Below are 23,046 nucleotides of genomic sequence, written 5' to 3' on the forward strand. Positions count from 1 at the left end.
GCATCATCACAGAACAAGTTAGCCATTTTATTTATTCTTAACAATTATTACCCAATAGATTACGATACATCCAATTTTTATGAAAGTTAAAGGTGCCGCATGTCGTCATTGTACTACACTGTATGGGGTTGTTGAGAGTATTCGATAAAATCTTCCAATGCCTTTGCTAGACATGGTTTAATAATATTATCATTATTAAAACACAACAACAAAAGACTGGTTAATTGGTTACCAGAGAACAAGTCGGAATTACCCATTTATACCATTAAAAAAGTCCAGACACAGAAAATTAAACAAATGAGTACTTCTGTAACGATTGAATTTGGTTTATGGTTCTGTGCCAGCTTCGAATATAAAGCCTTGTTTTTGCCCTGCAGTCTCACATGGTTGAGAGGGACAGTCAGCACACATGAACAGGTGATTATAAGAAGAAGTCTAAATGTATTGTTAACCACCTTATTTTTTCTCAGTATTTTTTATGGCATAATGTAAATAAAGTTCAATATGTTTGATCAGCAGATACGATTTCGGAGCCTGACAGAATGGCTAGTCGAATCCTGTTGTTTGTGCTGCTTTTGTGGATGATAAGTAAGTAATTCATTTGAATATATTTTGGTTTACTTGTTTTTATTTATTATAACTTATTCTAAATTGTTAAATTGTTCTGTGGTTTTGGAAAATAATTTATTTTCCGCTCATTTAATTAACTCACCTGTCTTCTACTGTTTCATTAACAGGTGTGGTGACTCCTCAGGTTATCAGTAAGTTTCTCGACTATTGAAGCCTCTTTAACATTTGATTTTCATCATTCAATCATTCATACATGCATGTCTTCTGTAAAGATTAAGAATTAGTGGTGCATAGCAACTTCACTTACATAATAAATAAGCACAAGAAACATTGAGTTACCAGATTATAGATAGACCAGATTAAAACTAATTTAGTCTGATGCAACAGAGTGAAAATTTGTTTCCAGTTTTTGTTGAAACTGTTTTAGAATGGCTTTGATTTAATGCATTGCTTATTTTTGGAGGCTCTTGATGAATTATACTACCTTAAACTGGTGTGTTTTTAGTGTTTTGTCCACCTTATTTTTTTTTTTTTTACAAATAAGGTTTAAAAAAATAAAACATTTAAAGAAAATGTATGAATGAGGTTTGCAGAAAATTGACAAGCCCTGATCTACATCAATATACAAGATTTGTGGGTTTTTTTGTGACCTATACTCTTGCTCCCCAGGACCCCTCTACCCAATATCAGGGACTGCAAACTCTAAAACAGATGATGGAAGTTCTCCAAGGATAAACCTGCAGCGACCTTTTGTCTATTTTGGACGGACGTATAATTACATTTATGTATGTAAACTTAACTTGGACAAAATAATGAACATATTTTATGTAGACCTTTATAATATTTTTCTGTCAAGTTACATTTACCAACAATGATTACAACTACTTCCAATTTAATACTTGCTAAAATCTAAATAGGAAATCCCCTTTTGTAAAACTGCACACTCCAAGAGTACTTTTGTGTTGACAAAATAAATAAATAAAATTGTTTATTTCCAGGTCAACAACAATGGACACTTGACATTTGACAATCCACTGAGTACATTTTCACCTTCAAGGTTCCCATTACATGGTCCCAGAGACTTCATTGCTCCATTCTGGGTGGATCTGGACAACACAGTAAATGGTGGGGTCTACTACAACCAATACACCAGTGGCAGTGTCATCCAACAAGCTACACAAGACATTAGAGACTACTTCCCAAGCATCAACTTCAATGCCAACTTGGTCTTCATTGCAACATGGTACGAGGTGGCCTACTATCCAAATTCAGGAACAGTAAGTGAACTTAATCAAAAAGGACTTCCCGAATGGTTAAAAATGTAATGGAATATAAGACACACATTGTGTGGCAGCTTTAATGAATGTCACAAAGGAGCATTTATTTAGAAGTCTTATAAATTATTGGAGAAATATTATTGCAATTCAAATAAATTTTCTTTGAACATTCATTCTGGGGCAAATATGTGACACCTATTTAAAACAGCTATGTATTGTAGCAATGTGTTTATGTCCTGGAGTATAGAATAGGGCAAAGAAAGTAGTATATAATGAGTGTGATAATGAAATTCCCTTACTGACAATATTGCTTTAAGAAAAACAGCGATATATGATATTATTGTCGAAAGAAACGAAAGAGATATGCACAGAACATCAAGTTTTTACGTTAGCCAGCTTTGCCAGCTTTTTGCCAGCTTTTTGCCCGTATCACATGCTGCAGATAAAGTTATAAAAAGACAAAAATGTCCAATGGGATTATAGCCTATACCTCAAAAATAATTATATGAAAATGATTTTGTGTAGCATCATTTTGACTCGGTTGGTATACATTTTTATTATGTAAAAACCACATTCAACATCCCTCTTTTGATAGTCTTATTATAACATGTTTTTAGCATTTTTGATCATTTATATGGTCACCTCTGTGTCTTAAAATACTGAGGTTAGCATAGCTGGCTACTGAAATGAAGATAAGAAGATAAGGTTTATGAGGAGTGTTAAGCTCTATGGAGTTTATCTTGGTCTCTAGGCACTAGCGAAATCCTTATTTTCCCAGGATCATTCCCCAGTGAAAGTGAGGCTTATGGGGAACCATAATTATAGAACATAAAACACAACATGTATTCTTACAGTGGCCTTTCTAAAATGAGCCATGGTTGAGATCAAGGCGTTGAAGCATATAGTATTAACTAGCTATCATGCAAACACATTAGCTAACGTTAGTTGAACTCTAAACTACTTCCACATAAAGTGAGGCTTCCTCACTTTTCACATTTCACTGTGAACATATTGTTCATAGTATTTAGCATTCAAACAGAGTGTTTTTGATAACTTTGATTGTCACTCCAGTGTCTTAGATAACCATTAGCAATATTATATTAAGGGTAATACTGGCCATCAGAAAAGTCTCGTCTAGCATAAGCCTTGCATGTTACTTTTCATTTGATAAGCTATGAGGTAAAGCAAACAAGAGAGAGACTAAATATTGGTCAAGATTCTTAACAGGCATTGCATAAATAAACATATATATATATGTATATTGTAAATTGATAATCTTGTTTCATCACCGGGGACAATAATTAATTCATATTTTCCAGCGCACAACTGTCCAAGCCGTGCTGATCTCTGGAGACCAGTACTCATTTGTGCTGATGAACTATGGGATAATAGCCTCAACTCCCCGGAATGTACAGGTCAGATCCATTACAGATATGATAGCTATTTTTAGCTATGACTAAATATGAAACCAAAATTGTCAATGTCTTGTATATTTATTTGCCTAAATACTAGATTAAATTGGAAAACATTTTTTTTAAATCTATTTTATCCCTTGTATTTCCAGGCTGGTTATGACACAATAAACTCAGTTTATCATTTCACCATCCCTGGATCATTCTCTGACGCTGCAACCGGCAGTAACTCAAATTTCCGCCGAAGCAGCAATGTCAATGTACCCGGCCGCTGGGCTTTCCGGACAGACCATGGATCAAGTGGCTGCACTTTCAATGGTGAGTTCAGATACATACAGCAACTGAAAACGTCTGGTACTAACGATTTGAGACCCAAACCAAAGCCCAGACATTATATGTGCTATGTCTTCTATAAAGACAAAAACAAACTATCTTTTGGACCAAGTTAAAGGATTTCTGATGAATAAAAAATAACTAATCTGGCACAGCACTAATAGACTAGAACAGATTTTGGCACGACGGCCCAACCGCACAAAACATACGTAATTTATCCGATCTATCTAATATGCTATAGGTTCAGGGGTGTAAAGTGGCGGGATCAATGGCCCTTCCCCACTTCCCCCTACTTCTGATGCCCTTGCCCAGACCACAACAATTTTTAAATTAGGACCTTCATTTTGATGTGAACCACACACCTCTAAAGTTTTGTGACTGTATGAACGCACTGTGTAAAGTAGTAGGTCCAAAGACTCTCACTTTTATCGATTGGCCTTCTCTTAATTTCCTTTTATTATCGTTGTATGATTATCTCGTTGTGAATGGTGATATTGAATTTTAAATGTTTTAAGTCCAATGTCATTTCTTCTTGTAGTTTTATTTTGTTGTTGTTAATTGTATTTGATATGTTTTATTTCTGTTGTACAGCACTTTGTAACTCGTTTTTGAAAAGTGCTATATAAATTAAGTTATTATTATTATTATTATTACGACAGCTACTTTGGTTTGAATATAACACTGCCAGCACTTCAAAGTCTATCCTTTTGAACATCATTTCCCTTTTTATTTAAGGTGAATCCTTGCAGTTGGGTGATTCATTCTGGAGCGACAGTACCTGTGCACAGAAGTGCACCTGCACCTCAGCAGGCCTACAGTGTCAAGGTCAACCTTGCACCTTTTCCCAAATCTGCCAACCAACTGCCTTTCAGTTCTCCTGCCAGACAGTGCAGAGAGGCGCCTGCACCATAAGTGGCGATCCACATTACTACACCTTCGATAACACCGTGTTCCACTTCCAGGGCACCTGCACTTATGTTCTCTCTGAGCAATGTGGTCTTGGGTTGCCCTACTATAGAGTAGAGGGCAAAAACGAGCACCGGGGCAGCACTCATGTTTCCTGGACACGACTGGTCAAAGTGTATGTTTACAACGACACCATTGAACTTGTCAAGGGGCGCCATGGTGAAGCTAAGGTTGGTGATTTGACCTATTTATACTGAAACTTTCTAGCCTGGCTAACACCAGACTAATCTCAAATGAGATCTAGTCTGGGAACCAGCCGTTCATTTCTCTGTAGAGGAGGCGTGGTTTACGGTTCCGTTTATTGGGCGCATACAATGTCTATCAAAAGCGTCTGTAGGTAGCTCTTAGCCAATCGTATCAGTTATACCAGATGACGTAGTAGAGCGACAGAAATGGATGTTTGTTGTGTCTGTGTCTGTGAGAGAGTGTTGCTTGCTGCTTTGCTTCTCCAGTTCTCGCTTTCTGCAAGATTATTTATTTTCATGCTTTATTCCCCCTCATGTCATTCAGCCACACACATTGACTGATTTTATGGGCAATAAACAAGCTGCTGCGGGAGAGACCTTTTGACTTTGGCTCTAAACTATTTAAAACACAATCTACAGCTAAAGAGAGTTTTGCGTCTGCAGCAGCCATGTTGGATCCGTAAGAAAACTACAAGCTTTCCAGTATTACGCGTCATCGTCTTGTCGTGCCTCCCCGCTCTATGATTGGATCCCTAAAACAGGGCTAAGAAACCTCTCCGGTTGCCAGACTGCCTCGAGGTTCGAAATGAAATTCGAGCGCGCAAGGCAGTATGGGTATACCCAGGCTTGAAACTTTCACTCTTTAAAATTATACAAAAATGTCTATGCTACTCTTACTACTGGTGTTCTTACAGGTTAATGGAAACTTTGCAGCCACTCCCATCTCCCTTACCAATGGCACGGTTCAGGTTTATGAGTCAGGTTTTTCTGTGATCATCAGTACTAACTTTGGCTTGGAGGTGTCTTATGACACAAATCATTATGTCAGGATCAGTTTGCCCTACACCTACCAGAATGCAACATGTGGCCTGTGCGGAAACTTCAACAATCGCCCTGAGGATGACTTTCGAACCCGCCAAGGCGAACTTGTGAGCTCTGATGTGGTTTTTGCCAACAGCTGGCAAGCAGCAGGAGACGATGAGCCTGGTTGTGAGGCACAGTGTGGAGGTCTGGACTGTGCTGAATGTACTGAAGATCAGACATCTTTATACAGCAACAATGCCCACTGTGGTATCCTCCAGAACAGTTCTGGACCTTTTGCTGTTTGCCATGAGCGACTTCCCCCACAGAACTTTGTAGACAGTTGTGTGTATGATCTGTGTGTTGGAGAAGGGTACCAACCCATCCTGTGCCAAGCCCTAAATTCGTATGCAAGTGAGTGTCAACAGAATGGTATACAGCTGCCAAGCTGGAGGAGACAAGGCTTCTGTGGTAAGTCAGTCAGTCAATAAATAATATTTCAAATAACCTTTTGGGTAAAATATTCATGATGTCAAGATCAATGTTGTTTTCTTTTGTCTAGAAATTCCCTGCCCAGCCAATAGCCACTTTGAATCCCAAGGCACAGGATGTCCAGCTACTTGTGTCAATCCCAATTCTACCCAAAACTGTCCTCTCCCTGCTCAGGAGAGCTGCATCTGCAATTCAGGTTACATCCTCAGTGGTGGGGTCTGCGTCCGCCATGCTGAATGTGGCTGCAGCTTTGAGGGTCGCTACTACCGCTCTGGAGAATCTGTAATTCTAGATGATGACTGTGGGAGACGTTGTAGCTGCAGTTATGGCTCCATGACTTGTCGCTCCCATGGTTGTGGTCCATCAGAGTCTTGCAGAGTGGAGGAGGGAGAAAGAGGATGCAGACCTAACAGCCATGGAACATGCTGGATAAGAGGCCCAGGGTCATATCACACATTTGATGGAGTGACATACCAGTATCCTGGGGCATGTCGATTGACTCTTGCCAAAGTAATGGGATTGTCTAGTCACCCACATTTCATGGTGACAGCAGAAAAAGTGCCCAGAGGCCAGCAGGGTTTTGCCAGGTTGCTAAAGTTTGAGGCAGAGGGAACACAAATTTCCTTTGAAATGACAGGTGGCAGCAAAGTTTGGGTAAGTCACAACTATTTTACAAGAGCTAATGAGTGAATGAAATTAGATTTTTTTTTTGTGTCAAAAATGGGATTATTTCTGTCTTGCATGAACCATGTTTGTTTTTTGAACAACACATAAAATCTGACACTGGCTGTTTAAATAACCCTTTAGCTTGACGGTCAGCGGATCAGACTACCATTCAGCTCAGCATCCAATCGAATCCAAATCTACCACAGCAGCATTCACAGTATCATCCTTCGCACCTCCTTTGGTGTGACTCTACAGACAGTTTGGCCCCACTTTGTGCGCGTCACCGCACCCAGTATCTACAGTGGTTCACTGGGCGGACTCTGTGGTAATTACAATGGTCTCCCACATGACGATTTCCGTACACCCAATGGCATCCTGGTCAACAGCTCTCAGGACTTTGGTGACAGTTGGAGAGATGGCTCCCTCGCTGCACACTGTGTGGAAAGCGTTAACAATAACTCAACAACAAATTACAATTCTAGTGAGTACTGCGGCATTCTTAGCTCACCAAATGGGCCATTTGCCCAGTGTTGGGCCATGGAGGACCCAAGGGAGCATGTGGATGCATGTGTGTACATCATTAGTGCTTCTACAGATCCAGCATCAGCGCTATGTGAGGTCCTCCGAGATTATGCACTAATATGTCAACAGAAGGGCGTGAGACTGGGAGACTGGAGGAATGCAACTGACTGTGGTAAGCACTCTGCATCCTTTTGGTATAGGTAATTTTGATATAATATCAATGAGTTTCCTGAATCAATTGCTATGTTTTTCTCTAGAGCAAAGCTGCCCTCTGAACAGTCATTACGAAGTCTGTGGAAGCGATTGTCCTTCTGCCTGCCCCAGCCTCTCTTTCCCTTTCACCTGTGCCACTGTGTGTCAGGAGGGTTGCCAGTGTGATGATGGTTTTGTTCTCAATGGCCACCAATGTGTGCTACCAACAGCCTGTGGGTGCTATCACCAAGGACGCTATCGCCAAGGGGGGGAACAGTTCTGGAATGGTGAAGAATGTCAGAGCTTTTGTACCTGTGATGGGACTACAGGTTTAGTCCATTGTAGGCCAAATTCCTGTGGTTCCCAGGAGTCCTGCCGTGTGGTCGAGGGTGAGTATGGCTGCCACCCCAACCCTCATGGCACCTGCTCTGCCTCTGGAGACCCTCACTACCTAACCTTTGATGGCAAGGCCTATGACTTCCAGGGAACCTGCTGTTATGTGTTGGCAACCCTTTGTAACGCCACTGATGGACTCCACCAATTTTCTGTGGAAGCTAAGAACGAGCAGTGGAGAGGATTGCCAGTTTCAATCACAGCTGAAGTTTTTGTAAATGTGTGGGGCTATGAAGTGCATATGTCGAGGGAAAGAAGTGGTGTTGTTCAAGTAAGTTGTGCAAATAATCTGACATTCCTTATAAAATGATTGTGTTGCATAATTGAGGTTCAGTCTAATTGGCAAAGAATTGACAAAGTAATTCAAATGTAAATTAAAAAAGCACATGTTATCTTAAAAAGAAAAAAACAAAACTAATCTTTTTTGCATTATTTGTAATTAGTCTGTCAGAAGATTAACATTATGAGAAAGTTGTATCAAAGGAAGGTTTTTCTTTCAAACTTTCTTTTAGGTGAATGGAGAAAGTAAAAACGTACCTATTCTCTTGAATGGAGGTCAAGTGTCAATCTATGCAAGTGGACCTCGTGTATTTGTGAGTGCTAATTTCGGCTTGACTGTGACCTATGATGGATCTAGTACAGTCTTTATCTCTGTACCTGCAAATTTCAGGTATCCACCATTCACTAAAGTTATAATTGAAATGCTCTGACATGCTTAAAACAACATTATTTTCAATTTTATTGAAGTGATTTATTACCCCATATACCTTTTGATACATGATACGTAATTTCTTTAATTGTTGTTATCAATGCAGTGAAAAAACATGTGGACTTTGTGGAAATTTCAATGGCAATCCAAATGATGAGTTCCACACCCCAACTGGAATGATGGTCAGCACTCCAGATGAGTTTGGAAGAGCTTGGAAAGTGGAAGGCAACTACACCTGCAGTGATGGGTGTGGCTCCTCCTGCCCAGCGTGTACCAATGAGCTTCCAGCTAGAGCCCAATGTGAGGTGATTCAGGCAGCTGATGGCCCCCTCAGCTTCTGCCATGAGCATTTGGACCCAGCACCATATTTCAACGACTGTGTGTTTGATGTTTGTGTTTCGGGAAATGAAGGCCATGATCTTCTGTGTACGGCCATTCAAACATATGTCAGTGCCTGTCAATCTGCTAATGTTCAAATCTACCCTTGGAGACAAAACACTACCTGCAGTAAGTTAAACAGTCAATTTCTTATTTCACAACTACATAGAAACTAATACCAGAAGTCTAATTTGGTTGTCACTGCTTGCCTCCTGATCAACTGTCTTCTCCCAAATTTGTGGAACCGACTTAAGCTGGTTTAACCTTCTAAAATCCACCATTTCTTTCCTCACTTATCAAGGACTTGACTGTCCAGCCAACAGTCATTATGAGTTGTGTGGTACAGACTGTGGCCACACCTGTGCCAGCAGCACTGATGCCACCTGTGAGCAGGTTTGCTCTGAGGGCTGTTTCTGTGATGAAGGTTTTCTCAGGAGTGGGACAAGATGTGTCCCTGTGGAAAGCTGTGGCTGTCAATATGACGGCTTCTACTATAACGTAAGTCACATCCCAGTTAATCCTTTCTAAGGTTACTATAAGCAACATTTTCATTAACAACATGTTATTTTGTCTGTTATGTTGCAGGCTGGACAGTCCTTCTGGACAGAGGGTTGCACCCAGCGATGTGAATGCCATGCGCCCAGTGACCTGCGCTGTTCTGCTGCCTCTTGCTCCTCTACACAACAGTGCACCATCAGAAATGGCCAACTGGGCTGTTTTGACGATCTGTCTACTTGCACTGTGTGGGGGGACCCACACTACATCACCTTTGACCACAAGTTCTATGATTTCCAGGGAACCTGCCGTTACGTGTTGGCTACCCTTTGTAATGAAACTGATGGGCTCCGTTACTTTTCAGTGGAGGCAAAGAACGAGCCGTGGAGAGGTTCGACGGTGTCAATCACAGCTGAAGTTTTTGTAAATGTGTGGGGCTATGAAGTGCATATGTCGAGGGAGAGCCACGGTGTGGTAAAAGTGAGTTAAACAACCATTGCAGACATTTCCTATGAAATTGTATCTACACTTGATAAGACAGATATCATTTTTCTCAAGCACCAGATGGTTTCAGCACAAACATAAATCTGCGATTGTTTATCAACTTCTGTTTTTCCAATGTTACAGGTGAATGGAGTAACTAGAGACCTACCTGTTCTCTTGAATGGAAGTCATGTTTCTATCTATGGAAGTGGATCTCACACATATCTCAGTGCTGATTTTGGCCTGAGTGTCAAGTACGATGGATGGTATACAGTGTATGTCTCTGTGCCTTCAAGTTACAGGTAAATGCCATGTTTGAATTCTTTCTGTTTATATTCTAAAACCGATGTTATCATATATATTTCATACATGCAGCTTCAATCTATCAAGATATTGTGATTGATACAGAGGGAAAACATGTGGACTTTGTGGAAATTTCAATGGCAATCCAAATGATGAGTTCCGCGACTCAACTGGAAGGATGGTTAGCACTCCAGATGAGTTTGGAAGAGCTTGGAAAGTGGAAGGCGACTTCACCTGCAGTGATGGGTGTGGCTCCTCCTGCCCAGAGTGTACAAATGAGCTTCCAGCCAGAGCCCATTGTGAGGTGATTCAGGCAGCTGACGGCCCCCTCAGCTTCTGCCACAACCACGTGGACCCAGCAACATATTTCAGGAGCTGTGTTTTCGATGTTTGTGTAGCTGGTATTGATTCCCTGTGCGGAGCCATTCAAACATATGTCAGTGCCTGTCAATCTGCTAATGTTCAAATCTACCCTTGGAGACAAAACACTACCTGCAGTAAGTCAAACAGTCAATTTCCTATTTAAAAACTACATATAAATAATACCAGCAATCTGTTTTGCTCAGTCAGCCTCCTGTCACAATTTTTGTCAAAGGATTGTTATTCTAAAAATCTAATACCGGCCATTTCTTTCCTCACTTATAAAGGGCTTGACTGTCCAGCCAACAGTCATTATGAGTTGTGTGGTACAGATTGTGGCCACACCTGTGCCAGCAGCACTGATACCACCTGTGAGCAGGTTTGCTCTGAGGGCTGTTTCTGTGATGAAGGTTTCTTCAGGAGTGGGATCAGATGTGTCCTTGTGGAAAGCTGTGGCTGTCAATATGACGGCTTCTACTATAACGTAAGTCACATCCCAGTTCATCTGTTTGCAATATTTTTTTAGTTAAAACGATGAATAACATGGTCAACACTGCTTTGCCCAAACAAATTCAAATTCTCTGCTATGAATAAGGTCAGTTGACTGGTTTGGCCTATGTGTCTGTTTTTCTTGTCTTTTACAGGCTGGTCAGTCCTTCTGGACGGAGGGTTGCACCCAGCAATGTGAATGCCATGCTCCCAATGACCTGCGCTGTTCTGCTGCATCTTGCACTCCTGCAGAAGAGTGCAGCATCAGAAATGGCCAACTGGGCTGTTTTAATGCAATGTCTACTTGCACTGTGTGGGGAGATCCACACTACATCACCTTTGATGGGGCAGTGGCTCATTTCCAGGGCACATGCTCTTATATCATTACTGAGAGTGTGAGCCACAGCGACAGTGACACACAGTTTCAGGTAGTAGCCACCAATAATCACAGAGGCAACAACCGTGTGTCGTTTGTATCAGCCGTGGATATATACCTCTCAAATCAGGCAGAGATTGTGACTGTCAGGATTGGAGCCAACAAAAGAGTGAAGGTAAATATACAGCACACAATTGCTCATGTGCAGCTAACGTTAGCTTAAGGTCTGAAATCTCTGTATGGTACCGTATTTGAAATGACTTTACACATGGCTACATACGCTGAGCAAATTTGACATTTTAATGGATATTTTAGCGTTACTGAGACATAAATATTTATTCATCCAAATACAGCAAGAGGCAAAGAACATGCAGCTAATGTTAGCTATCGTCACTTTGAAGAGCTGCGTCATGTCCATTTGCTTTAACTTGTGCCATAACTGAGCAATGGCAAGTTAATGGAACAACTTTATTCAGTTTGTAAAAAACAAAAAAAATTGACAACCCTCCATGAAGGAAATTACTGTATTCATCCCACTTAGCTATACCTTAGCTAGGCAATACATAACGCTAACTAGCTAACATTGCACGGTGAGCTGCGTAACGTTACCTCACAACTGCTAACTGAAAACCAAGTTGGATGTTTAGCATGAGCTACCTGTAGAAATACACAATACTGAATAAAACAACGAACTTAGATAGACCTACTGACTTGTATTTAGTCACACATGAATGCAGCTGATAACAGTGGCACGGTCATGTCCACCCGTGTCTAGACAAAAGAAGAATGGCTGGTTTTCCCGCCTATTGGCAAACAAAGAGATTGATTGGCTGAAATTGTGGGAAGCACACTGGCTGCGTAGTTAGATTTACACTGTAGAGGTATTTGCATTACATTTAACTCTCTTTGTCAAAACCAACTCATTTTAAGGAATAACTATCTTGTAGTTGACTAATCTAGAGTTTTACTTTAGAAAATACTATATATTTTAAACTCTCAGCTCTAACACTGAAAATCTAACGCTTTATCTGTCAGGTGTTAACATAAGTCTGTCTCTCTCTAAACTTTCATCCCTCCAGGTAAATGGAAGTGCAGCGTCTCTTCCAACCACGGTAGGAACTTTAGCTGAGGTGGTAAGAGAGGGAAGCTACATAGTGGTCGATGCCATTGACCTGGTAGTCCAGTTCGATGGCCAGAGTACTTTACTGGTCAGACTAGGCCAGCGCCGTCAAAATAAAGTCACTGGGATGTGTGGAAACTTCAACAACAACCCTGCAGATGACAAAGTCTTGCCAAGTGGCACAACGGCACGGAACGACAATCAGTTCGGACACAGCTGGAAGTCAAACACAAGCCAACCAGGGTGAGCTGCTGTAAAAAGAAAATGTAGGTAATTTGTAAATATTGCAGCAGACAGTAATGGCAGCCTGATATGCTAACCCTTTTCCAGATGTGGATCCACCGATGATGACAACAGTGATGGATTGAACGACTGTCCCTTTAGGGAGGAATACTCAGAGCTCTGCGGTGTCATCACCAACAGTAGCGGTCCATTCAGTGATTGTCACCTGTACTCAGACCCACAGCCTTTTTTTACTTCCTGTGTCTATGATCTGTGCCTCTACACTCCAGCCAACGGCATGCTGTGTTCTGCAGTCTCAGCCTATGAGAGAACATGTTCAGTTTTGGGGTTAAACATCCCTGAATGGCGCTCGACTTTGCAGTGTGGTAAGTTTGCACTGGGCTCAATGAAAGACAAGATAATGAATGAAAAAATAAATCCTTAGCATAACAGAGCATTTCCCTTTGTAGTTTCTGTTTCATTTTTGTTTCTGTTCCATCCCTATATTACTTATCTTTCGCCTAATATTTCTGCAGCTGAGTCAGACCCCTGTGAACAGCTGGACTGTGCAGAGTATGAGTGGTGCGGTGCGAAGGACGGTGTGTACGGCTGTTTCTGTGATGAGCACCACCATCGGCCCAATAATGAGAGCTATGGTGAGGGCAGCTCCTCTTGAAATGTTTTGATATGATGAAAGATAATAGATCAGACTTTGTAGGTAGGTGTAAAACTTGAAAACTATAACTTGACTATACCAAACAACAGCAATGAACACCAATGATTTTCAGGCTTTAAAAGATCTGCCTCATCACAGGTTCTTCAATGTAACTGTGACCACTTTTAACCACAATCTTAACCATATTATGTTGTCACAAATACGTTCCTCTTCCATAGATTCTTCAATCACTTGTGTCAGTAGTTCAGGCACCATGTCCGTATCACGCTGCCAGCTGTTTGAAGCTGGCTTCCACTCCAGCACCCTCCATCTCCGAGATGACTCCTGCAATGGGACTATCCAGGACGGACGACTGGTGTTCCACTTTAACAATGGCGACCAGCTGTGCGGGACTGTTCTCAGGGTACAGTCCATACTGAGTCTCTAAAAAGCATTTTAGATGTGAACCTCTTCAATGCACAGCTTTGCATGCAAAAATAAAAAGCACATTGCATCAAAATACTTAAACTCTTTTGTCGTCTTACTATCAAAGAGCAACGGAACCCATTTCATGTATGAGAACACCATCCAGGGTGATGTGGACTCTCATGAGGAAATCATTAGCCGTGAGAAGAGTATTCATCTGCACTTCTGCTGTGAATACCCTCTGGCCCAGGCCCTGTCTATGGATGTGGGCATCAACCCTGTTGAGAGGTGACAATCACAATACTGTCTAGCTTGCAACAAATGATTTCAGCTCACTGTTGCAAGAGCACATAAATAAGTACAGTTTTGATTGCTTTAAGTTCTGTTTGTTGTGTTGTATCACATTATTAAGCTGGTCCAGAGCATATTTGACTAAACAATGGATAGGCAAGGTAAAAACAAACACATTCCAATCACTGTAAGTGTGCTACACACCTGTGAACACCCTGGTGGCAGAACTCCAACCCCTGGTTATTGTAGTTTTTAGGTGCTGAATGGAGTCCTGCATACAAGTGGAAGCCATACTTGTTATACAACACAAACACAATGAATATGGAAAAAAACATATACAATCAGGAAGCACCTTATGTTCAACTTTTGCCCAATTTTGGATGTCTAAAAACAAGAGTATACCTGTGTTGTGGCATGGGGCACAATTGCCACAGTGGATCATTCCCATATTTTAGAGTCTGTTTCGGTCCTGCACCAGTTTCTTGCATAAATTAGGACCTATGGCTATAGAAGAGGTAAAACGCTGTGCTGATGCTGGTTCAGAGGTCAAAATAGGAATATAGAAACTGTGTTCTTTAGATTATACGCCTTAAGGGTGTAAGTCTTAATGCAGGACGAAACTGTAGCTGACAAAATACTTTTATGGTTACCTTTAAGGTCATCTATTTTTTTTTTTGATATTTTAATTATTAGAGAGATTGTTTTTAGAAATTTGAGCAGAGTTTAATCATATGTTGTGTTTTTCTGTAGCATTGTGAACAAGAAGCTTCCATCTGGCCAGGGTCGTTATCATTTGAGGATGATCCCTTATGAGGACTCAGGCTTCCAATTCCCCCTGTTCAGAAACAGGAACATAGAAATGGAAATCGACCAGAGGTTGTACATCGAGGTGCAGACAGAAGGAGTCGATCATCAGCAGATATCCACTATTCTGGATTCATGCTGGGCAACACCTGTCAATGATGCTATCTACCCTGTCCGCTGGGATCTCATCACAAGAGAGTAAAGGAGTCGTTTCACTTTTTTAAATGATACCTCATTGAATCTGAAAAAGCTACATATAAAGTAATCATTAATAATAACTTAAATACATTTCTACCATATTTCCTTTCCTACAGGTGTTCTAGCGAAGCAGATGGCACAGTTGAGATCATTCAGAACGGGATCTCCACTGTGTCCCGATTCTCCTTCAGGATGTTCACTTTTACCAACTTTTCATCCATCTACCTGCACTGCCAGGTCCACCTGTGTCTTTTGAGACACAACACCTGCACAACTGTATGTGCAACTTTACTTAATTGTATATGTAGTAAGACTGGAAGAATCATTCTGTATCTAATCTGCTACAACACATGAAAACCTGTAATCTTGTTTCCTGCAGCATTGCTATCCAGGTTACCACACAAGAGTGGCGAGGGCTACTTCCCATCATGACACTGCAGCCATCTCACTTGGACCACTAATCTGGAAAAATGGTAACTCTTGCATTTTCATAACCATTTTCATTTACAGTACTGTCGAAAAATACTGATTAAAGAGGCTCAAATGTGCTATACATGTGTGCAAACATGCCACTTGTGTTTACTTCACAACTAAAGTTCGATTTCTCTTCTTCTCCAGCAGATGAAAAAATGAAAATGAGCAGTGCTTCAGGCCAGCTGACCTCACTGGTGACCTTGCTACTCAGTTTGCTGACTGCCAAAACTTTGACCTAGGATCATGAGTATACACATATTTCACCACAACATATTAATCAGTCAGCAGTAGCCCAATCACAGTATATAGATTTAATAATGGTCAGACATTTTTGTTGTTGTTGAAATCAAATAAAAAGTGACTTTTCTGATAGGAACAGTAATGATGGTGCATGCCTGAAAATAGTTATAGATGTTTTGGAAATGCATCCTGTAATTTGCTCCTGATTTGTGTCACTTTGGTAGTTTTTTAACACTAGATGGCAGCAAACAATAATTTCTCATTAAACCTATGTTTGCCTTCTTGTATTCAGTATAATGTTTATCAGTTGTATCCTCTGAACTGTTTCAGTGATTTTACTCATTAAAAGCAGCAATAAGTAAACATTTAATACTTCAATTTTTTATATTATACAAACACTCAGTGCATTCTTCAAACAACTCAGCCATGGTTAGCTATTAAAAAACGAATCAACAACTTCAATCATACAGCTTTAACATTGCTAGCAATATTAAATACATATACATAGAGAGTGAACAGTTATACTGTCGGCCCACTACAGTCCACAACCTGTGAGATACTCAAATATAGGGCTCCAAATTCTGATAAAAAACTTCAGTCTTGTTCTTATTAGTCCTGTACTAAACTATTAAATACAAGCCAGATTTTTAAATTAAATATCTGAAGTTTTTGACTTTTTGACAAATGTAAAAGAGAAAAAATTAAAGAGAAAAATTCGAAAAGTGAGACATTAAAACATCAAATTACAATTGTCATTATATAGCAGGTATATATAAATACATCCAAATACCTAAATTTCCTCTAAATACATTTCAGTTTTTAATCAGTCTGAATAAATAAACTGTATTTGTGTGAGGCATAATTCATATTGCAAGTGACAGTTGATGGATTTACAGATCAATTGCCTTTATTACCTGCAGCATCAAATTTTATATATGGCCTACATTTTCAACAAGATTTTACAATTAAATAAGGGGGGGGGGGGGGGGGGGGGGCATTATAAATCGTATTCTTACTGTAACTTTTTCAAAAAATATTTATGTGCCTTTGAATGGGGCCTCTAGTGCCTGCAGTGGACGGATAATCCACCAGGGGGAAGATACCATATTATACAACAGGTTTTTCAGGAAAGAATTGATCATGCTGATGTTATAAAGGCAGCAGAAAGGTGTTACAGAATCTCTGCCTTTCTAAATGTAACACATTCATTACCACTTTTATCCACAATGCATATATTGGTGTGCAGTCTGATTTCCACATAAGCACAATGTTCTTGCTACTACCATCCCAGATTAAATGGACTGAGTTTCATATCTATTTGCCACTGGCAACACACTAATGGCACCCAAAACAGGGATTACTGTGTTGGGTTCCGAGTCCTTCTTAAAGCCTTTAGAGATGTTTTAAATGCACTTTTCCAAAAAGCAAACCATTTCCGACATTTCCAAAGAGAATGTGTCAATCTCTTGTACACCTGTTACAGACACACAACTGAACATTTATGCACACTTTAGTGACAATCCCTCATGAAGTTTAAGATGCTAAATTAAGTCATTTATGTGTGAAATAGGAATCTCGTTGTATGCATTTTTTATTAAATTTTTTACTGAAATGTATGAACTTTCTTCATCAAAAAAGAAGATATTTACTTACAGCTTGGCTTTATTTCCTTAACATAAAATAATCTAGAACTACTAGTAAGTAGGTAAGCAAAGTCCACTGTGCCATCACAACACGTTCTGTGCAGACCACATAATAACCACAATCCAAACCCTTAATGCAGGATGGTTCTCATTTAACATGAAAGAAGCTGTCGGTGATACAAAAGGTCAGGTTTCTCTCTTTTGTGTTCAACCTCCTTTGTGGGGCTGAGTGTGGAGGTCGACAGAGCCGATATCTCCTGTGTCGTCTCTTTGGGGGTGAAATTCATCATTGTCATTCAACGTGTCCTCAACAGTATGGGATGAGACGTACAGTAGACATAACAACACTTACCACACACCCACAACATGTAATTTGTCATTGGTGTTACCGCATGGCACAGTACAAAGACTTCAAAGAGCACAAATGTGTCCAGTACCACATGGTACCCAATACCCAGACTCTCCAGTCCACTTCTGCCAGTTCAGGTTAGTTATGTCAAGATTACTTTACAGATCATGTTTCACATCTGTTGGCCTTAATAGAAAAAGAATGTAAGTGTATAATCTTATTTAGCCGTTTTCATGGTCTATTTCTGTACCCAAACCATATGTATTCAGGATGAGGACCAACACCCCCTTTATACTGCAGTCATTGTTTGATCACTCATGTAATAGCTTAGCTCCCCTGACAGTGTACCATTGGGAGGTTAATCCTGCGGCTTATGTGGCATTTGCAAGCTTTCAAAGTCAATGTGTGAACATGAATGTGAGTGAGAAATGGAGACTCGGAGGGAGAGAAATAATACATAGTTCACAATGGAACTGATATCCGCAAGTCACTGTTTAGCAGACATCTTTTGTTGAAAGAAAAGCTAGTGAAAAATCTGATTCCATGCCCAGCCTTTCCAGGAAACCATGCGCCTGAGCTATACACAACATGACGAGGCAGGTTTAATGTGAAAGTCTAGTATTTTACAGGTATTCCATAATTACTGAAAATTAAGTTTATAAGTGTATTTCCAATAAGTCAATGAGGTTTCCGTATTGTCAGTGAACCTTTGTATTTGTCCTCCCGGTCAATTTGTTTGAGAAATTATTATGAAACACTCAATTCTGTGCTCTTAGCCAACTTAATTCCAACTCATTAGGCTCCTACAAGTTTTACACTCCATGTAATTTTTTGTGGCATTTGGATGAACACACCCAAATGCTTGGGTCAAACTGGGTCAAATTTGACCCGAGGACAACAGGGAGGTTAATTGATGCAGGCCATCGGAATCAGCTGGGTAACACTTAAACACAAACCGATTACAGTCATTTGCATTGCTTTTTGCTGCTTCATATATTGCTATTTATAGCAATAATAACATTTCTGGTATCCAGGTACAACACCAAGCACAGTCAGGTAGCTTATCCAAATGCTCAAAACACTGCATGCTTCCCCTGACATGCAACACACCTGGCTGCATTACCCTTCTTGTATAAATGCTCTCCAATTACAGGGGACTACCACCCAAAAACTACATTACACCAGAATAAAAATGAGAGGCAAAAACCAACAGATAACTGCCTCACAGTTTGAAGGCAAACATTGTACATACGGTTTGGAAAATGATGTTGATGATGGATAAAGCACAGTTCAACAGTTAAAAGCCCTGGGCAGCACCACTGTGCTGTGTACAAGTGAGAGTAAAGGCAGGATGTGCAGTTGCTGTGATTTTGTGGTTACAGACATCCGTCCATCAGTTTTATCAGGGGAAATAAGGAGGATGCTCCTCATTTTGGGATGACTATGTCTACAGTCCCTACCAAATTACCGATTATGCGGCTTACTAAAATCACTTGTCAACATTGAAAGCAGTCAGCTGTGTATAGTTTAGTTTTAGATTTACAAATCATTTTTGCTCATATACATTTACATGTACAGTAGGCCTGTAGCTTCATCTTCGCAATACTGTAGTATTCTCAGGGCGCCCTGGTGGCTGTATATAATTAAGGTTTAGTCCTTGCACACAGTGGGCCTGGGTTCAAATCCAGTTTGGAGCCCTTCCCTGCAGGTCTTCCTCTTTCTTTCACTCTGTATCTCTACTGCTGTCTAAAAACGGCCCAAACAATAGTCTACAAAAGTACCGCAGTATTCTCACGGTTAATGTTAATTCAAATATACTATATTAGGATATATATTTCACATTGACACTTTTTAACTTGTATTTGAACATGTCTACAGCTATATTCTGTGAGTCTGTATCAGACTTAAGCTTAAATGGTGTAGGTGTAGATACTTTATAAATACTGTGAAAGTATCACATAGCCAGTATTCAGAAACTGTGCCTTTAAAAATGAGCTGTCATGACTTCTGTAAAGTTTTGATTACCGGGCATATGCAGTGGGGGGCGGCTGACAGTGCTGGAGGAATGCCCTTTTGTCCCTTGATGTCCAAGTTTATTTAATTTAATTTAATTTGATTTAATTATATCTTTTTGTGAAGGCCTGCCAGTGGCCCTTATCAGGAATAACATTTAACAATTATTAATAATTTAACCATAAATAAAATTACCTCATAGTTAGTTTACATCATATGATGACCTGCGGCAGGTGAAGGGTCATCGTGTGACGTGTCCTCTTTTATGCTCCTTTATGCTTGAAGCTGCAGATACACAGCGGCAACATTTAAATGGTGAGTTATTTTCACATGTTATTTACAGTCTTAGTGCTACGCAGCTTCATTATGCGACAAAATATCGGTCCTGACTGCTGGTTCTTCAGATACTGTAGTTGGTTAGACGCTCACCCGTGACTGTCTGTGGGCATTTAACTCCTCGCTGTGCAGTGGTTGATATTATCACTCGGTTTGTCTGTACACTAAAGCTGTTGTGTTATTGTTGATGAGCAGAGACAGAGCCTGGACAACTTTGATGATTAGCACTTTTTTGCCTTTGTGCATTTCGTGGTTGTTTAGTCAACTGTTGATTTATGAGTTTCAGTCGAATGAGTCTGTGCAATTAGCCTTGACTTTTTTATCCTGGATTTCAGTAAAGTTTGGCAGTATGATGAGTTATTAGCTGTAATAAGATCATGTGTTGATGTATGGCACACTGTAAAAAAAAGAAAAAAAAGAAAAAAGTAAAGTTGAAAGTTTTACATTGACTTCACTGTTTAACATCCAATACAATTCAGCAATTGAATAATACTGTAGGCCATAATAATAATAATGATAATAATAATAATAAAAATCTATATTCATTTTATGGCTAATATTAAAAAAAATAGTTTAAAAAAGTAATTTAATTTTTTATGGCATTTGCACTTAATGTAGAAAACAAACAAGAAAAACCATGTAAATTTGCAGATGTGGAAGACTTGCAAACACTGACCAAGCAGAGGAGACTGGGCATAAAGAGACTAAAACTGAGCATTTTAGACTTATTTCAGCTAATATTTAGAATTCAACACAAACTACAGCTGAGGTTGATGGGGACTAGTTTTGCATATAATGACTCTACTATAGATGAGAAGTAGAGGAATCACCTAAGTGATGACAGATCATCTTGAGGTGAATGTGAATTTGTGTAACAGATTTCACAGCAATCCATCTACCCAATAACAGTTATTAAGACATTTCACTCAAAACCCAGAATGTCAACCGTGTGGTGGCACTACATGATCAGTCAGGGGATCAGTCAGTCATAGTGGTTGAGATATTTCAGTCTGGACTGATCGACCAAGACTGACATTGGTCACTGTGAAATCTCTACCCTTAGAATCAAAGATATAATGTATCCTCCTGAAATACATGCAGCCCTTTAACTCTTGCTCTTATATCTTTTCAATCCCATTTATTCTGTCCTTTCCTCATGTCCTGTATCTGATGAAATTAACTAAATGCAATTCCTGGAGCTTCACAGATTTTGTCCCATGTTTTTGAACCCACCACATATGTCAAACGTAACAGCATCCATATGTGGCAAGCCATACCTTATCTTTCACTTGTAAACTGCTGTCATACAATCACTTTATCGGGTTGTGCTTGATGTAGAGACCTGCTGCGTGACCTGCATCAACATTAGATGGATTGAAGATAAAAGAATAAGCTGCTCAACGGCAAACTTTCATGAATGTGTTTGCAAGTGAGTGCTGTTCTCAGAGTTTATCTTTGTTTTGGTTTGGACATGAAACCATCTTGAACACTTCAGACCTGTTTTTAGAGGCAGGCCTGGGAGTTTGTAACCTCGACAGGAAGGTAAGAGGAGAGAGACTGAGTAAAGAGGAAGACAGTGAGAGAGAAGGATAATTGGTGGATGGGGAAGAGAGGGAAATATGAGTGATGGCTTGTTGACTTTTACAAGATGCTGAGGGCCGAGCAGGCCTAATTGGATTCACTCATAAAGTCCCCTGTGTGGTGTGTTGGAGGGGCAAGGACTGGTCCCATATGACATTTGACCTCTCCTTTTCCCCTCATGCTGCCCGTCAAGTCTGACCACAATGCAGCTCTCAGCATAATTACATCTGAACTTGGGTCTATTTATGACAGATTCCAGCCTCTGGGAATCTTTTTGCAGAGTTGATTTATATGAGAGAAGTTTTAATGAATATGAGTTCCATTTTGTGGTTGAAGAAAATTTTGTATAAACCACTATTATTTAACTTGTTTTAGTTCCCACCGAGAATTCCCCCAAAATCCCACCAGTGTTACATGTTTAAGTTTGAAAGACATGTTCAGTATCTTGTTATTAGGATAATATATAGGGCTTATGCTGCTACTTTAAAGACACTGTTTTTGAAGAATAAAGGAATAAGATTTCTAACAAACAAAGGATTTAACGAAAAGATGAATTGCAAGTTATTTAAATCTTTAATCCTATCTATTGATATAATAAGTTCTAACACTGACTGATGCATTAAATTCCTGTGAGCTGCAATTATACTTTAGCACAACTTTCCATTCAAGACACAGGGAAAGATTTTTCTTTTTTCTGTAGTTTGTTTTTCTTTTTTGTTGTTCACAGAGTCTTTTGTTTTGATCAGACCTCTTTTGATAAGGACATATCCGGCCATCTACTGTTTCTGTCGAGAGTAATTAGATTTCCCTGGTGAATTCTATACTCCTGAGAAGGCTGGACAGTCAGAGTACTGTAGCTGCAATCCTAGAAGTCATGAAATTGACTTAGCAAACCATGTGTGAAAAATCAGCACTTTGTAAAGTGAAAAATACGCACCGTGACTTTCATCCATGCTGGGTTCTTCATGGCTTTACAGTGACATCTTTACCGTCCGGAAAATTACATCTCACCAGAGTAAAATTCATGTTTTTTTTATATTGTTTCTCAGAAGTCTGAATGTATTTCTATTATGCCTGATTCAAGGTGAAAACAAAAAACAAATAATCTAATCATATCTTATCAGCCGACCGGCCCTGTTATAGTAATAACTATTACATTGTGTGTGGTCATGCTTATTCATTGATTCATTCCATAAAAATCCATTATGATAAAAATGCTATGTTTATGAATTATCGTCTGTGACATGCTGCTTCCATCAGCTTTCCATTTGAAATATCAGATCAGAGGTTTA

At 39.8% G+C, this 23,046-nt stretch overlaps 1 protein-coding gene across 1 annotated transcript; it reads left to right on the top strand.

Moving 5' to 3' along the window:
- The first annotated feature begins 542 nt into the window (after nt 1–542).
- On the top strand, nt 543–16,185 carry LOC131959896 (alpha-tectorin-like). The gene is made up of 24 exons (XM_059325119.1): nt 543–588; nt 738–761; nt 1,240–1,355; nt 1,569–1,847; nt 3,167–3,262; nt 3,412–3,577; nt 4,328–4,728; nt 5,439–6,015; nt 6,107–6,690; nt 6,844–7,396; nt 7,482–8,080; nt 8,322–8,479; nt 8,625–9,025; nt 9,198–9,394; nt 11,182–11,577; nt 12,482–12,765; nt 12,853–13,130; nt 13,281–13,400; nt 13,639–13,823; nt 13,953–14,113; nt 14,867–15,118; nt 15,235–15,394; nt 15,498–15,591; nt 15,740–16,185. Exons 1-24 carry the CDS (start codon nt 543–545, stop codon nt 15,829–15,831), a joined length of 6,219 nt encoding a protein of 2,072 aa, XP_059181102.1. The 3' UTR covers nt 15,832–16,185.
- The last annotated feature ends 6,861 nt before the right edge of the window (nt 16,186–23,046 follow it).

The sequence above is a fragment of the Centropristis striata genome, chromosome 21 (assembly GCF_030273125.1).
Source record: "Centropristis striata isolate RG_2023a ecotype Rhode Island chromosome 21, C.striata_1.0, whole genome shotgun sequence".
Classification (NCBI taxonomy): Eukaryota; Metazoa; Chordata; class Actinopteri; order Perciformes; family Serranidae; genus Centropristis; species Centropristis striata.

Excerpts from the sequence above, each read along its gene's own strand:
- LOC131959896 (XM_059325119.1), top strand. The coding sequence starts at position 543 with ATGGCTAGTCGAATCCTGTTGTTTGTGCTGCTTTTGTGGATGATAA. Across the intron at positions 12,766-12,852 it reads TCAAACACAAGCCAACCAGG|ATGTGGATCCACCGATGATG; the intron begins GTGAGCTGCTGT and ends ACCCTTTTCCAG. Across the intron at positions 13,824-13,952 it reads TGTGCGGGACTGTTCTCAGG|AGCAACGGAACCCATTTCAT; the intron begins GTACAGTCCATA and ends TTACTATCAAAG.